We start from the raw sequence: 18,908 nt of genomic DNA, 5'->3' as shown, positions 1-18,908 counted from the left end.
CTACTGCCTTTAATAAAAATTTTTTTTTTCTTTTTATCCCCCCCCAAGTCCTACTATACCCAGCCTGCATTCTACCCAGCCTCACTTCTTATTTCTATCCCTCCTCTAGCGTCTTTTCCGCTGTATCATTTACCTTCAATTAAGGTTGCATTTTATTTGTATTTTGAGCCTGCACTCTGTACTTGTTTTACTCCTGCTACCTGCTTCTCACTCTCCCAGTCTGACTGTCTGAGTTTAGGTTAGTTTTCAGTGTTTCTCTTCTCCGTCTCTCTTCTCCTTGAAACACTGCTGTACTGGACTATCTCACTCACTGATTTTTTTTTTGTTTTTGTTTTTTTTATTTATTTAATTTTTTTTTACAAATGACTGCGACCAAGGGTGTAGCCCTGCTCCGTTCACACTCACTCCACTCCCCTACCCTATCCCCAGTCCCACCCACCCCTGACATCATCAGACTTATACTCTACCCTAATTAACTACACCCACCCCTCCAAACCATCCCTCCAATTACAATACTCTACCTGATTCCCTATCCTCCCCCACTCCAGTCTTTTTCTCTACAGCATAGCATCTATCATTCTCATCTTTCTAATTGGCTTGTTTTTATTCTCTATACATTACTATCTATCATGATCCACTTTTACTTAAGCATCCCACTCCTCTTTCTGCTGTCTCACCTCTCCTCCTACCACTTCATCCTTAATCACACACATGCATCCCCTACTCTTTTCTATTCTTTGCATAACTTTAATATACCCCTTTCTTTTTACATTTCTCCACCACTCTTTACTACCTCCCTGTTTTACCATTATAAAGAAAAATGTATTTCTCCTATACACACCAAGTACAAGGTCAAATTTCTCCTCCTTAGGCCATACCCATCTCAATCACATCATCTCATGCACTTTAAAAGCACGGTCCTCCTAGCAGGTGATATTGACCCCAACCCAGGCCTATCACCCCCTTCTACCAATCCAAGCTTCCTTCCTCCTCACCACTATCTCCTGCAAACACACCCCTCCCTACTCCACACCTCACCACTCATAAAACCCTAGACCTTTTCTTTATTAATATACAGAGCCTTCTCAATAAAACCACTGACTTACACTCCTGAATAGCCCAACACTCTCCCCATATTCTATCATTAACAGAAACCTGGCTAAAACTACACACAGCCAGTAATGAGATACTTTCCCCCAGGTTACAACATCTTTCGATTAGATAGACAAGCAAGAAAAGGTGGTGGTGTTGCTATTCTCTATTCAGACCTACTTAATATCTCCCCCTTACAAACACTGCTACCAAACTTTCACCCTGCTGAACTAATTATATTAAACTGTCACCTAAACTCCCACAAAAAGTTCACTATTGCCTCAATTTACATCCCACCAAGTAATAATATTCCTGTCCGAGAAAACATACTCCCTGGCTGACTGAAAACATCTCCTATGAAACTATTCTTCTGCGAGATGTTAACATAGACTGGTCAAAGCTCATGTCTGACTTCCCCAGTACAGGAATAAATATCCATGGTTTCAGACAACTTATCACATCACCTACTCATATTAATAAAACTATCAGTACCACTACTATCCTTGACTGGATACTCACTAACAACCCTTATCTCTACCACAACCCCCATACCCTGCCTGACTCCCTTAGTGATCACCTTCCCATCCACATCCAAAAATACTCCATTCCTATACCTAGATCCCACATTCACAGAGACTGCCATAAACTATCTTCTTTTAATGCTGATTCCTTTAACTCTACTCTAGCATCCATAAATTGGTCCTTCCTTTTCCACCTTCCCCTTTACAAAGCCATAGAAGCATTTAACCAAACTTTCCTCAGTATCTTAGACTCACTTGCCCTCAAAGAAAAATTAGGATTAAAGCCAACCATGCACCTTGGTTATCTAGAAAGACTCGCTCCCCCATGCACAAAAGGGATAGCATATGGAAATCCTGATTGAAAACTAAATCCCCAACCCTGCTACAAAGCTTCAAGGAGACTAGAAACCTCACTAAAAACACATTTATCAAGACAAGAAAAACTTTTATAATTCAGCCTAAATCAATCACCTCTCCAACCCTAAAAGATTCTGGTCCACGATTAATAAGATCCTAGACCCCAGCAACCCCTCTACCCGAAAACCCTTCTCTAACAACTCACCACTTGAGACAGCAACCCTCCTCAATAACTACTTCATTGACACCATCTGTAAACTAATTCACTCAGAACAGGACACTCATCCATCTCACTCCCCTCTACCAATAGTAATAAAACCCCTTTCTCCCTTAAACCTGTTCCCATCTCCTATATCAAATCTCTACTCTGTAAACCTAGGCCTTGTTCCCCATCTGCCAACAAACTACCCCCTCTCTTCCTCAAACTTGCTGCTGACTCCATAGCCTTTCCTGTCTCTATACTGATTAATAGATCAGTTCAAGAAAACACAGTCCCTAAAGTATGGAAGTCCTTCTTTACCATACCACTGCAAAAAGGAGGTAACTCCACAGACCTCTCTAACTTCCGCCAAATAGCCATCTTATCTCTGCTTTCTAAAATTCTAGAAAAGTGCATCCACTCGCAACTCCTTAAATACCTTATACAGGAAAACCTCTTAACCCCCACTCAACATGGTTTCAGTCCTAACCACAGCACTGCCACTACCCTCCTTTCTTTCACTCATACTGCTGGTGAGGCCAGAGACAATAACCAACTTGTATCCTGTCTTTTCCTCGATCTGTCCAAAGCTTTCAATACCATGTCTCACTCCAAACCTCCAACATAACTAATTGATCTTAATCTCTCTCCAGCTACCATGCAGTGGTTCTCCAGCTACCTGTCTAATAGATTACAGTCTGTCCAATGGCTTAATTCATGCTCCCCATTCCTACCTGTAAATACAGGGGTCCCCCAGGGCTCTATTCTAGGCCCCCTTCTATTTAATGTCTTTACCAACAATCTCTACTCTGTCTGTAACCACTCTACTCGTATCCAGTATGCTGATGACTCAAGTCTCATCACATCCTCAGATAACATGTCTCAGCTCCTTTCCCTTACACAAAACACTTTCAATGCCATTGAAAAATGGTTCAATGAAAACAAGCTTATCCTAAACCCTATGAAAACTTAACTCTTACTCTTCCTGCCTAATTCACCCTCAGTTCATAAATCCACCTTCTCCGTCTCCTCTCTAGATAATACTGTCATCACAATAGATGCTTTTATACAAAGCTCCTTGGCACCATTATAGATGACCAGCTTCAGTTCGACCACCATATTCACCAGTGCATCAAGAAGACCCACCAAAAATTAGGTTTATTGTATCACAACAAAATATTCCTTACTCCTGAAGCTAAACTATACCTAGCGAGACCCTTCCTTCTACCAGGACTACTCTATGCTGCTCCCATTCTTACAAACCTTCAATCCACCTTAATCTTTCAACTAGAGCAACCCTATAATAAAATCACAAAATTTGCCACTAACCAACCTTATAGATCTCACCATTGCATTTCATTAAAACAATTCCATTGGTCAGAATTCCCCCATCAACTACTTTTAGCACAACTACAAATCACTCTCTCCACCCTCTACAAACCTACTGCATGCCCCTTCCTCTCATCACTAGTTTCACTCTACATGCACTCCAGACCTCTCAGAAGATCTGACCAGCAACTGCTTGCCATTCGTAAGCCCAATAAAAATATAGGTAAATTCCTCTACAACCACAATGTGTCCTTAGCCTTGAATAAACTTCCTTCTCACATTAGAAACACTTCTAACACTAATCATTTCAAAAAGTAACTAAAACTATTTCTCCTTAATTCATGGATCTGTCCATGTCAGGAACCTACTAAAGCCTTCCATCCTTTCCCAACCTTACGTCTCATTGTAGGTACATGTCTTTCTGTTCCTACCCAACCACCTTCACAGTTCTCTCTTCCTTTAATCTCCCTTCTCACGTATATTGTCTTTACTTAGTGATGTCACAGCTTACTTGCTCCCAAATCTACATACGATGTAACTACTGTTTTTGTGTTTCTACACTATACTAGTACTGAATTTATTAGTGTGCTTCCTCCTACACCTACTTCTATCTTCAGATTACCAGACTCAACCATACATATGTACTGTACACATTCTAAGATGTACCTCAGATGTAAACTGATGCTGTACTCACTCAGTGATGTTACTCCCTGTAAATTGTAAACCCCAAAACTGTACTGTATATGCAAATCTATGCTTGTTTTTTTTTTTGTCTTTTTTGTTTTTCTTTGCACTATTACTGCTATGGAATGACTCAGATGATATGCTTCTTTTATATTTTTTGAATATATGTATGTAACTACACTGAGGCTTTTCTCCTCGGGTCTCCACTGAAAATGCGCTTCTGGCACAGCTGGACTAATCCGATTAACAAATGTCAAATAAATAAAATAAATAAATAAATAAGTAAATATGCTTAGCAAAGAAGTATAAAAAAAGATTTTATAGGCCCTGTTCACATCTAATATTCCATGTGGAACCCTCCTAACCTGAACAAAGAATATATAGGCAGTTCACATCTGACCTTCTCATCAGTGGGCAGATTCCCTGTGGTACACTCCTAAACTGGACAAAGAGTAAATAGGCATTGTTCACATCTGACCTTCTCATCGGTGGGCAGATGCTCTGTGATAAACTCCTATACTGAATAATGAATAAATAGGCATTGTTCATATCTGACTTTTTTATTAGTGGGCAGATATTACATGGAACACTCCTAAACTGAATAGTAATTATTTTTTTTTATTAACCCATTATTGTAAAAGATCTACAATTTTTTTGTAGTTTAGCCTCCTTTTGATTGGCCCCAGAAAATCACTGATGGTGAGAATGTGAAGGGAGACAGTTATGCTCAATACCCTTTCTTGTTCTATCACTCTGATGTTCTGAACTTGATGTGTGATGGGCATGACCTCAAACCTTACATTACAGTTACGCCTCATATTTTATAACAAGTAGGAGAAGCGGAGATGTTTCATTAGTGCTCTTCTATGGGAGACAAAACTTGGCTGATTAAGCACTTCATTCAATCATGAAACCATCACTCCAAGAAATTGCATCCTCTATGTATTTTCTTTTCACTAGTGGTTAATATGGCTATTACCTCACTGTGACCAGACTGAAACCTTGTATACATGGGTATGAGAAAATATTTTCTGTTTACCTTACCTTATTGTTTCAGTCTGTATATTTAGTCAAATCAGCCAAGCTTTGCAGATGGCACATAGGTTCATAGGTTCATACTAGGCTATCTGCCCTAGGGTATTTATAAGCCTAGCCAGAGAGTGTGTGGCTTTCACCACCCCTTAGGTTGAGAATACTATACCCATTAATTTGTTTTGCCTCTATCCAGTAGTGACACAGAGATGATCCCCGGGGTAAACCTACGATCTCCCATCCACTCGTCAAGATTCCTCTTGAACAGAGCCAGTGAGGGGCTCTGCCTCACATGTACCGGGATTCTGTTCCAAAGTGTAGGGAGTCTCTGGGTGATGAATCTGTCCCTCCAGCACATCCTATTTATATCTGTGCTGAGGTTTAACTCTCTTGCTCTCGTGGCTCTGGTGGACTTGGATTTTTTGAGGTGGAGCATGTCCATTAATTCCGGGTTGGACATGGCCTTGTATGTCAGGCACAGATCACCTCTGAGCAGATGGTATGCGACTGAATAGAGCTGGAGTTTCTTCAGTCGGGCAGCATATGACATATGTTTGAGTCCCTTTATCCTTTTGGTGAGGAACTTTTGGGGTCTTTCTAATTGCTGCAGGTGTTGGGTAAGGTACATTCCGAATGGGGCGTTGTACTCAATCATTGGCCTGATAAGTGAAGAGTACAGGGGCACAATGACCTCCCCTGATCTTGATGTGAAACCCTATATGATCAGGTGGGCAATGTAGAAGGTCTTCCTAACCACTTTGGCAATGTGAGTGTCAAAAGAGAGGTTACTGTCAACTTGGGTCCCCAGGTCCCTGATGACCTCTTCCGTGCTTAAAGGATTACCACCTATGTGTTAATTAGGGGTTACCTTGTTTTTTCCAAAGGGTATGACTATACATTTTTTGGCATTTAGCTTAAGGCCATGGCTCTGGCACCAGTTATCCGCTTCTATGAGACCTCTCTGAAGGATGTCTGTGTCCGATGGAGTATCAGTTATGGCGCCCAGTTTGCAGTCATCTGCAAACTTTGTCAGACACAATCCCTCTATGTTTGCCTGTACTTCTGAAAAATAAATTCCGAACAAGAGGGGGCCTAGGACTGAGCCCTGTGGGACACCGCTTGTGACCGGCTTAGAGTCTGACATGGCACCAGCAACTCTAACCCTGTGGGTTCTGTCCTTAAGCCAGTTTGCAACCCATCCTGTGATGTATGGGTTTACGTTTAAGCTGGTGAGCTTTTCTATGATACCCGAGTGGGGTATTGTGTAGAAAGCTTTTGCAAGGTCAAGGTAGGCTGTGTGAACTGCCTTACCCTCATCAATGGTCTTGGTCACTGTCTCAAAAAAGTCGACCAAGTTCAAGAGGCAGGATCTACCCTTGACAAAGCCGAATTGGGTAGGATCCAATGTCTGTAGATCCCCAATGTCTCTATTTATGTGTTCCATTATGATCCTTTCCATAGCTTTGCAGACCAGGCTCGTCAAGCTTTTGGGGCAGTAATTTCCAGGGTCCATAGAAGCACCACCTTTGTGGAGTGGGACCACAGTTGCTGTACGCCACTCTTTGGGTACGTATCCTGTGGTAAGGCTCAGATTGAACAGCAGCCTTATGTGTGGGTTTAGTTCTTCATTGAGTTCATGTAGCACACAGCCGGGGACACCGTCCGATCCCATTGATGCTGTGTTTTTTGCTTTAGAGAGAGCAGCTCTCACCTGAGCATCTGAGATGTTTGGGAGGCTACACTCTGCTGGGATAGTTATTTCTCCTTTTGGGGGGGGGGGGAGAAATTTGTACTGAACCTGTCTGCCAGTATGTTGGCAATGTCTGTGGGGTCAGTGATTTTTGTATCATTATGGACTAGTTCTGAGCATATCAGGGAGTTTCCACCCAGGTTTCTAACATAGCTAAAGAAGGCCTTGTGATTGTCTTTAGAGTCTTTAGCGATTTTTCTCTCAAAGTTAGCCTTGGATGATTTTATGAGTGATCGCAGTTTTTTACTAGTAGTGATCAGAGGTGCCTTCCCTTTTAGGGATTTTGCTCTGTCATGTAGTAGCTTTCTCCTCTTGTTGTAGAGTTTGTTTATGGCTGGGTTCCACCAGACTGGGCGCTTGCCTTTGGTGGAAAGGGTCTTGATCTTATTTGGGATTGCTTGATCCATGCATTCCTGGAGGTGCTCGTAGAAAGCATTTGTAAGGGTTTCAGCAGCATGGGTTGTGGTTTCCACTGGCTCGGGGGCCTTGAAGGATACCACTCCAGTCTTAAGAAGTGTGAAGTTGGCTTTTGAGAAGTTCTTCACTGTGGTCTTTTTTTCTGGGGGTGGGGGCTGGATGTGGATCTCCAGTGAGATTAATTTATGGTCTGATCTCACCAATGAGGGATATACTTCCGGTGTGGAACATTTTGTCCCCATGTTTGTGATGATCAGGTCTAGTATATTTTCTCCTCTTGTAGGAGTGGTGACTAGTTGTTCCATAGCATTTGAGTTTATGAACTCCAGGAACCTTTGGGCTAGGGTGTTGGGGCTTGAGTAATGTTCCCAGTCTATGTTTGGGTAGTTGAAGTCACCCAATATGATGGTATTTGGAGAGACATTCATACTTTCCAGTGTCTTCAGGAAGGCTGTGTGGGGTTCCTGAGTTTGAGAGGGTGGTCTGTAGCATGCTACAAACTGTAGGGCAGTTTTGCCTATGGTTAATTGCACCTGGATGGTCTCCGATGTTTCGTGCATTGCCACCAACCTGAAGGTGTGGGTATCCTTGATGAATATGGATACACCCCCTCCTTTTGTAGTACGGTCCGGGATTTGGGGTCGGAACGCATGATATGATGTAAAACCTGATAGTGCCAAGGTGCTCTCAGGAGCCTTGAACCAGGTTTCAGTCACAGCACAGACATCGATGTTCTCCATAGTGAGGAGGGCTTTGAGGGCATGCATCTTGAGGTTTAGACTTCTGGCATTGAGCAGCATTACCCTTAGTTTTTTCCATTTTTGTTTTCTAGGGCGGTCAGTTTATCATTTGAGCCTTGCCTAAAAAGGCACTATGGGGGTGGCAAGAGCCTTTGCCAATATCCGGAAGCCCAGGGGTGACAGGTGCAAGCCATCCCTTGCAAAGCAGCGTGGCTTGTCAAGCATGTCATCCCAGGCAGACAGACACTGGATCCCCTTAGAATGACACCAGTAATTTAGCCAACTATTAAAGCTGATCATTTTGTCTCTGTATTGTGGCATCATTCTTGGTGAGGGTAGGATACTGCTCAGGGTCAGGGTCATACCAGCCTGGGCTACATAATCTGAGAGCTCCTCTATGTCTCTTTTCATGTAGTTCAGGGAGGTATGTCTCAGGTCGTTCACACCGGCATGGACAATGACTGAGTCATACTTGTACTTGCCGTGGAGTGACCTGAGTGCTTGTGTTATGTGGCGAATTCTAGCACCCGACAGGCAGCTTACTGTGACCCTCTCCTTGTTCAGTCTGGTGAGTGGGACGTCAGTGTGTCTGACTATGGAGTCACCTATTACAAGTGTGTCTGGCATTGTGTCTGGCCTTAAGGGCTGTGACTGTTTAGCACACTGACTTTGTGCACTATGTGTTATCCTCTTCCACCAACTCAGTGTTTTAGATCACACAGAGCTTCAGCTAATGTCTTCTTGAAACACATCATTAAATGGATTAAGTCCGAGTGAGTCCTGTGAGTTCAGTAGTATATCTTCCCATATCTAGCTGTAACTTTGTCTTTCAAAACATTACTTCCAATTCAATGCCAACACCTCAACCATTATTCACCATACTGATGAATTCAAATAAAGTAGGGTTGACAAAATGCTCTCCTCTGTGGACCATGATACAAGCATGTAGGTGGCATATTTACAGGGTGGTTGTAATTTTATCAAATATATCAAGAATAGTCCCAATACAGTACTCTTTAGTTAAATTCTTAAGGGTTCTATTTGAGAATATTTAAGACAAGGTTTATGTGTTATACAAGCACTTAGGTTTGTCAGTAAGTCTCTATAGTAAGATCAGTCCCCTCTCAAATCCAGCTTTTACTAGACATTTGTTGACATTCTAGAGTCATATGATCATAGGTTCATAGGCAAGTACTAGGCTAGCTGCCCTTATGGGTCATTTTAACCCTAACCAATTTTCCTTTCACAAGTGAGAATAAAACCCTGTACCATATGTCTGTAAAGTAAACACCTTAAACAATTATGCCAACCCCAATCCCTTTACAAATCTAGATTGTATGGAAGTGTGGAATATAGACTTGATAATAATTCCTGCATCATAGTAGAGTGACAAAAGAGTATGCATTGGGAGTCAACTTTAGATAATTTGCTATTTTACAAGTTGTGATATGAACAAAATTAATCCTGAAGCTCATATTGGTACCTATAAATGAAGTATCTAAACCAGTGATTTTTTTATTTTAACTGTGATTGTGTGGCTTCAAATAATGAGTTATAGAACAGGTAAAAAAATTCTTCTAATGGCATATGTGAGGAACACTGGCATAGTCAGCTCATCTATTCAGATCTAAGATAAGTTACTTCCTTTTCTTGATTGCACATGTCGACTATTACTGGGCATTTTTATATCCACAAAAATATCTAAGAGAGTTGGAATAAGTACATATCTCATTGATAATTCATGTGCATTTTTCTTGCATACATAACTGTTACGCCACCCTACTTTTCTTACCATTATGCCATCTCTGTGGTGATGTAAGGCTTGCTAGTTAGCATTTAAAAATAAGCAAAACTGAGGGTTGGAAGTTCAGATGTCTGTTTTAAATAAGCATTCTTTCCATAAAAACAGCATACTGCATGTCTTCATCATATGTTCATCAGCAAATGACATAAAACAATAATGCATATCTGCATCCTAAATATAGCACTGTCAGTTATTTCAACTAGCTCCCCACAATCACACTAAGAAAAATAACCATGTTGTTTGGCTTTTCCCAGTTAGGGGTCACCACAGCAGAACTCAGGTCCACTAATGATTGGCAGTAGATTTTTTTATGGTGCCGAGTTGCCAGCCCGACACCCAACCTTCAGCGAAGGCATGCCCATTCACACATGTCTTTCGGAGCACACTCGACCACGGGGAGGACATGCAGACTCCACACAGAAGGCACTCCAGCCAAGAATCGAACTTGAGAACTTCTTGAAGTGAGGCAACAACGCTACGGCTGTACCACCACGGCAACCATAAAGTTCGATAAAAAAAAAAACGTTCTTTGTACACAGATAGCTTTTATATTTCTACAGAGCATTGCCAAAAAGTGTAAATTTTAGTGTACAGGGTTCTATATCATATAATCAAATGTTGACAATGTGGAATGATCTAAAAATCAAAAATGCCGGAACTCTAACTCCTTATTGTGGGGGCTGCACCCCCCCCACACTCCCCTCTAAATATATACTCCAAATCCGAGATCGCACTACAGTGAGGAAAGAGCAAACATTCCACTCTTCACCGTACTGTGATCTCAATAAAAGAACTTTGAGTTCCGGCATTTTCGATCTTTAGAGCAGTCGACATTGTCAGCATTCAAATGTATGATATAGACCCAGTGTACAGATAGCATAGAGAGATAAAAAAATTAAGTCATATCTGCGAACATGGATGGCACAGAGGTTTCAGATAATACATATCATTTGACAAATTTGCTGAAATTCTGACTGTTGTGTAGAAGAGAGACATCCAATGTTATTTGTAATGAACTTGGTATTCCCAGTACTGTAAGAAATATAATGATAGCTATGACCCTTTGGGGGTTTAGATAGAGACTATTAATTTATGCTGCTAGCATAAAGATGTAACATTTCCATATGAAAAGCAGCAGCAGGGTCTATTTTTTCCAAGAAGATTGGAAATGAACAGCAGACTAACTGTAACAAAACAGAATGTTTTGTTTACATATTTCTAAGTCATCAAAAGAATCAAGCAGTAAAGTAAATGGCAGCCATGCAAAACCTCAAATATTGCTTCATCAAATGCTATTTTCCTAAACCAAATTGTTAAAGGTGGCATTTGAACAGATTGTAATATCTCAGTGAAGTGTAACTTCCCTTTAGGTGTTTTCTCCCAGAAGTATTTTATTGAATATATTTGAGAAAAAGAAATAAGAAACATTTAAATCTTAACCAAACACACAACACTGTAAACAGCTATTTACTCTATTTACAAATGCCAAAATAAGTTGTTTAAAGTTAAACTAGGTTCAGTTCAGTTCCTCTGGTTTAAACTGTAAAATAATAAATATTTCAATCAGTTATGGAATATTCTTAGACATAGAATTAAACTTCTCAGCTAATAAGGTATTTCCTGGAAGCTCGCTGTTCTCCATATTACCCCAAGAAATTAAATTTTGAAGATTTAAGAACCTTGACAACTACTTTTTTGTTCATAAAATTTTATATTACCAAAAAGTGTCATGATGTCAAACTGGAAACATTTTAAGGATGTGGTTAAATCTAATTACAGTCATCCAAACAAAAAAATGTCTTAACAGAATGCTGGGCAAAAGTTCTAGAGGTGATTATTTGATTCCTGCTATGTCACATATGGGTTCTTTCATATGCATCAATTTTCCCTTAGATGTTGCAACCCTATGGGTGATCATAAGTGAGTGAAATGTTTGTTAGATGAGTCCAATTATCTAGTTAACAAATGATATATAAAATTGAGGAATGTTTGAGGGGTTTCTACACCCATCAATCATATCATATCAATCATATATTGGACTGGATTCTAGTCTCCCATCCTCACTATTTCACCAACAGTGGCACTCTTCCCGACCCACTTGGTGACCACATACCCACCTTTACCCACCGGCTTCCCACTATCCTTCAACGAACCCATAACTATATTACTATCCGTGACCAAAAAAACTTCAACCCAACAACCTTTTCTAACTCACTACAAGCAATTAATTGGAATTGTTTAAAAACACTACCTCTAGACAATGCAGTCTCATACTTAATTCAACATTCTTGAAATTACTAGACTCCCAAGCTCCCTTACGGACAAAGAGAATAAAAACTAAATCAGCCCCATGGCTCTCCAAAACTACTCTCACTACCATGAGACAGAGAGACAAAGTCTGGGCACACTACCAAAAACATAAGACAACTCCACTCCTTAACGAATATAAAATGCTCCGAAATAAGGTAAAAAAACTCATTACTTATGATCGTAAAAACTATTTCTCTACACTCCAAAACCATAACAAAAACAACCCTCAAAAATTCTGGAAAGGGATCTCTACTCTCCTCCACCCCAGCAAACCAGATACTCCTACTCCAGACCCAAATTCTACAGAACTTGATTTAGCCTCCCAATTTAATTCTTTCTTTATTGACTCTATTTCCAAACTGACCTCCTCGTTCTCCAACTCCTCCCTATCATCCAATACCCCCTCACCCACCCCCACTGTCTCTACTTCTTCACCCTACTCCCCACCCACTAACTCCACTACCCCCTCTTCTACACATATTCTATCCTCATCACCACCATCCAATCCCCCCCTGACTGCACTCACTTCTCTCTAAACCCCATACCTACATCTACTATTAGGAAACTCCTTCAGAGATTGAAACCATGTACCAATGCTCCTGACAATATCCCTTCTTACTTTCTCAGTATAGCTGCTGAAACACTTGCCTACCCCATTAGCATCTTAATTAACCGCTCCCTACAAGAATGCACAGTTCCCCAAATTGGAAACAAGCCTTTATTATACCACTACACAAAGGTGGTAACAATAATAACATTACTAATTTCTGTCCCATAGCCATCCTATCCCCATTTCAAAATCCTTGAAAAATGTGTGCAACTTCAACTCCTACCCCATCTCATAGACAACAATCTTATAACTCCCACACAGCACGGTTTCAGACCCAATCATAGCACTATGACTGCCCTCCTCTCCTTCCTTGAAATTATAAACAAAGCCCGTGACTCAGGACAAATTGTTTCCACTTTACTCCTTGACCTTTCCAAAGCCTTGATACCATCTCACATAGCCTGCTCTTAACTAAACTCTCCCAACTCTACCTATCCTCCTCCTCTTTGAACTGGTTCTCTAGTTATCTATCTAACAGACATGAAGCTGTAAAATGGAAAAAAGCCACTTCCTCTTTCCTTAGTACCCCTACAGGAGTTCCTCAAGGCTCCATACTGGGTCCTATTCTCTTCAACATCTTTATTAACGACTTCCACAAGTCAATCCCTTCTCTAGCATCATCCAATATGCAGATGATTCAACTATCATCTGCTCTGCCTCTTCCATCACTACACTACAAAAACTTACTCAAGATGCCTTCTCTTCCACAGAGCAATGGATGCTAAGCAATCATCTAGCTCTTAATGCTACCAAGACCAAACTATTGTTATTCACTCCTTCCAAAGTCACTCCTCCCGACATGAATACATTCTTAATTACTAGCCAAAACAACTCACCTCTTGAAATAGTGTCAGAGACCAAACTACTTGGGGTCCAAATCGACAACCAACTTAAATTTAACTCCCACCTGCAAACAAACATCAAAACACATCAGAAACTTGGCATGCTTTATAGACAGAATGCCTACCTCACATCCACCACCAAAATCACTCTCTACTTCCTTCCTTATCCCCTCCCTTCTCTATGGTGCCCCTCTACTAACTAATATTCAGTCTTTGTTAAAAAAACAGCTTACCTCCTGCTATAACAAAATTGCAAAATTTGCCACCAGCCATAGATCTTCCGCTCATCACTGTCTCTCCCTCCATAAACTAAAATGGCTAGAACTTCCTAATCAACTATCTTACACTCAACTAACTCTAGCCCATAAGCTTATTCTAAACCCCTCCCTCTGTCCCTCCCTTTCCTCTGCTTTTAAAAAGCACCTACCTAACAGAGTTCTAAGGTTCAATAATCAAAATCTGCTAGAAGTGCATAAACCTACTCATCCCCCAGGCAAAAACCTTCTTTCCTTCAGCCTCACTCGCCTCTGGAACTCCCTTCCACCAAACATCCGCACCACCTCTAACCACTCTACCTTCAAAAATTCTCTTTTCCTACACCTAGCATCACAGTGGGAATGCTCTTGCTCCCACCCCACATAACTAACTCTACTTAGCAACACAGTGGGAATGCTCTTGCTCCCACCCCACATAACTAACTCTACTTAAACTCCTTCTATATCATATCCTACTTTATTTAGCTACTATGCTTGTTCTCTAATCTGTATTAATGTTTCATTTCTTTTTTCTATTATTACCATGTGTTCTCTCATTGTATTAACTGTTATATAGCTTTTCTATATCTGATTAGTTTTACTTTTATTCTGCCTACATTGTATTAATAACTCTCTGTACCTAGATTGTCACTGCCAAATGTTGAATGTATATTTTGTTTGTTTTTTGTTCTTTTTTGGAGCTTTTCTCCCCAGGACTCCATTGAAAATGGGTTCTTTATTGGCCCAATGGACTATCCTGGTAAACCAACTGCAATAAATAAATAAATAAATAAATAAATATGCCTTTTATATATATTTATTTTCATGAAATGTCATTGTGGGGGGGGGGTTGAATCAGGAAAATTGTTGTCATGTATTCTTATTTGAGATATTGACCTGCAGACAAAGCAAAAAAAAATAGTGTGCACTACAGTGATACAAAGACAGCAAGTAAAATTAAAAAGAAATATTGCCAACATGGCTCATTTATATTGTGTGGCAATGTTCAGGTTTGGTACCGTAGAAAAAAGTAGGCTACTTTTAGTTCTTAACATGGGAAATGAGCACTATTCTTTCCACTGCAACAGTTGTCTTGTGATAATGTCAAGAATTTAATAATAATTTGAAGCTCTGCTCTTAAAACATATTTATTACAAATACATTTAAAGCACAAGAATATTACACATATGCAAGACTGTCAAACATATCTTTATAACTATAAGTCTGAATTCTAAATGCAAAAAAGGAATTATTGTTTTGGTGGCAACATACCATATGAACTGATTGTAACCTTCAATTGCAATCTCTGATTGAATCCCTCCAGGTTTGTACAAAATACCTGGTAGTGGAGGCTTTGTTCACAACATGTGCTTTCCTTGTTCAAAATTCCATATTGAAGTATTTCAGATTTAATATCTGTATCATCCCATTTAATAATCATATTTTATCATTTTTCATAATTTAAAAATTGTATCAAGTAAATATTTAAGATAAAACCCTCACACTATGAAGAAGACAGGTATTTCATTACTGTTTTTCTTTTACAGTTGTTGAATGGGTTCCTGACAAATGCCGTGCTGTTACTGGTTCTTTGGGTGGCTACTTCTTTACAGTTGGACAGCTGGTCTTAACAGGTCTAGCATATGCCATTCAGAACTGGCGTTGGCTACAGTTTGCTACGGCTGCTCCTTATTTCATCCTTTTTGTTGTCCTATGGTAAGTGTTTTGACTACCGGTCCTAAATTATTATTGAAATGTCTGAAACACTGTTGCATGAACATTATTGAAAACAGTTATAATATGAACAGTGTTGAGAAAAATATCTTCTTCTAACTTAAGTGTCAATACCGAATTTTCCTCTGTGTTGTATTATGATAAATGTTCAATCAATTAACTTTATCTTACATGAGCAATCTGAAATTGCTTTCTTGTATTTTGTATTCCTTTATAGCCATCTTCTATTTTGTATATTGTGATTTATTTTCTTTACAAAGTGTTTTACTTGTATTCTGCTTTTAATTGCATATTTAAACTAGGAAAGAGCCACGGTTCTCTCTCTTATGAATCAGAGAAATTAGACAAGGTCAATTAAGGTTAATTACCTGTGAACTGAGGGTGGAGCTAGGAACTAAACCTTCTACTTAAGGGGTAAAATAAAACATTTAAAGACTTTACTGGAAAAGCTCACCCAGGCTCTGCCACAACTTGCTGTAAAGGACAGATCCGTTTGTTTTTGCTTTCTTGTATTTTGTATTGCTTTATTACCATCTTCTATTTTGTATATTGTGATTTATTTTCTTTGCACTCTGCTTTACTTGTATTCTGCTTTTAATTCCATATTTATACTAGAAAAGGGGCCATAGCTGCATCGCTTGTGACTCATACAGATATTAAGGTTTCCCACTCCCTTACACCCTGGCACTGTTGTGTTGTTAAACTCAACTGCCTTTCTAATTGCCTGTCATTTATGTTAGTTTGACCACATAACTCCTTCCCTCTCCTTTTTCATTGGTTATTGTAAGCACAAAATTATTTATTTTATGAAATCACTCCCTTTCACCTATTTAAATGCATTGGCCATCCAATGGTATTCCATAGAACCAGAATACAAAGTGCCCACCCCCTTCAGTCTATCATGCTCTTTTAAAATTAGTGGCTCTCTATTTAGATAGCTTAAGCTTAAGTTATCCACACTTTCATAACTAAATGATTAGTGCACACTTCAGCTCTTAGGATATTAACCATTATTCTATCGTACCTTTAAAATCTGCAACATCTACTCCAAGATCTTTATTGGAGAGCCCATATTCTGCGTCTCAGCAGTCATCTTGGGATTAGAACTTCTGTTGTACTTCTGGTAAGAGAAGAAGCATAAGGACATTGTTTCCTAGGGACTGCTGATCACTAGAAAGCCTAATAACTGCTTCATAAGTACCAGCTTGGAATTTGTGCTTATATTTTGCTCCTGGTAATAGAAGGAGCAGAGTGCATTGTTTCCTGAATGTTTCTAGGCAGTGAGTGACTGTGCTTGATCTTCCCGATTTGTGTGGTTGCTGTTCAAGGCATCTACCAGGAAAAGGCTACAACAAGCCTACAGACCCATGCATCTTCTGGGACAAGACTGTGCATCACCAAACAGGCTGTGGTCTGCTTCTCATCTTGGGACTGATAGCAATGTTTTACTTCTAGTGAGAGAAGAAGCAAAGGAGCATTGTATCCCAACAGAGTAAACCTGTGGTGGGACCAGCACTAGTAGCAGCCAGGCAGTAGCCATTCAGGCTGCTTCGCTATTTTCATCATTCATGACAAGCTAATTCTTTATTTTCAGTAAGTACTGCTTGATTTGCTTCTAGCTTCAGACTATGTGCCTAAATACTTCATCCATAAATCATCAAGGTCTACTTATTAGTTTCTTCTCAAGTGCTTGGTAGTGCCCTGTATAGACACAGACACCTTGAGATGATATTTTTCCTGTAAAAGTACCACTGCAATTTCACTAATACCTAGTTGTACACAAAGCAACAAGTTTGCAGTGACAATCATTGCCCCCAATGTTGCAAACTGGATACTCCTGACATTACTTTATATTCTTACTCTAACTGTCTAATCAATAAAAAAGGGTCTATTGCCATGGATATGAACTTTCCCACTATCTCTGTTACCAGCTTAGTGGATATGAGCATCCTGAGGCAATGTAGAAAAACTGACTCATGTCTGCTAACAACTAGTTAATTCTCAAACAAACTGATGCAGTATGTGAGAGATGTATTTGCATAATGTCACTGGGACAAACACTCAGATAAAAGCACTCCTAATGTCAATAAGTTAGATAGTAATACACACACTGCACCCATCACACACAGTTCAGAGCAGACACGCAGAATCACATATGCTGTGGCACTTAAAAGTAATCTTCCTAAACCCCAGAGACTTTTGAGATGAAGTACATATAGCAAACACCCTCATCAGCCCCAAATGCACTCTTTCAAAACTACACAGATCAACACATGCAGCCATATCTCATGGAGCCTCTACTTCTAACCCCATAAGGCAAGCCTCCACACAGTCCAAAATTCTGGTCACTGCAGACTCCATTTTGAGATGCACTGATGTCCCTCTCACCAGGATGAGTAAGGAGAAAGTCATGGTCATTTGCTTATCAGAAGACAGGATCTACCACAATAAGCATGCACTCAGGTCATTGCACTACAAGTACCAGTATGACTCAGTCATAGTCTGTGTAAGTGCAAATGACCTGAGACATACCTCTCTAGAGTATATGAAGACAGACATTATGGAGGTCTTGGAAGGTGTCCCAGGTTGGTATGAGGCTAGCACTGATCAGAATTTTACCTTCTCCAAGGATGATGCCATAATATACGTTCATAGGTTTATAAGTGTGTACTAGGCTAATGGCCCTGGGGCCTTTATAAGCCAAGCCCAAAAAGGTGCCCTGGCATCGTGCCGCCTGACGTTAGTTCCCAGTGCCTCTATCAAGTAGAGCCACTAGAGTGATCCCCGGGGTGAACTTTCTATTACACATCCACTCATCAAGATTTCTCTTGAAGAGGGTCAGTGAGGTGCTCTGCTTGACATGTATGGGAAGTCTATTCCAGAGCATGGGCAGTCTCTGGGTGAGGAACCTATCCCTCCAGCATGTTCTGTTGATTGTGGTCATGAGGATGAGGTCTCTGGAGTGTGTGGTGCAGAGGGATTGGAATTTCTTTAGATGTAGCATTTCTAACAGAGCTGCATCAGACATGACTTTGTAAGTCAAGAAGAGATTGCCTCTAAGTAAGTGATATGAGACAGAGAATAGCTGAAGTCTTTTGAGTCTGTCCATGTAGGACATGTGTTTAATGCCTATGATCCTTTTTGTGAGGTACTTCTGTGGCCTGTACAGCTGTTGCAAATGTCTAGTGAGGTACATGCCAAATGAGGCATTATACTCAATGATTAGTCTAATG

General features: G+C 40.1%; 1 protein-coding gene across 1 annotated transcript in view; it reads left to right on the top strand.

The window, feature by feature from the left end:
• The window catches only part of LOC122805305 (solute carrier family 22 member 6-A-like), a 404,358-nt gene that overhangs the window by 167,744 nt on the left and 217,706 nt on the right, over positions 1-18,908 (top strand). The window contains exon 4 of the mRNA XM_044075393.1: positions 15,489-15,657. Coding sequence (XP_043931328.1) covers positions 15,489-15,657 — 169 coding nt within the window. The remainder of the gene's footprint in view (positions 1-15,488; positions 15,658-18,908) is intronic.

Source organism: Protopterus annectens, chromosome 6.part1 (assembly GCF_019279795.1).
Source record: "Protopterus annectens isolate FY-2018-M chromosome 6.part1, PAN1.0, whole genome shotgun sequence".
Taxonomy (NCBI): Eukaryota; Metazoa; Chordata; order Ceratodontiformes; family Protopteridae; genus Protopterus; species Protopterus annectens.
The sequence above is the reverse complement of the archived record's forward strand: the minus strand, read 5'-3'. Positions and strand labels throughout refer to the sequence as shown.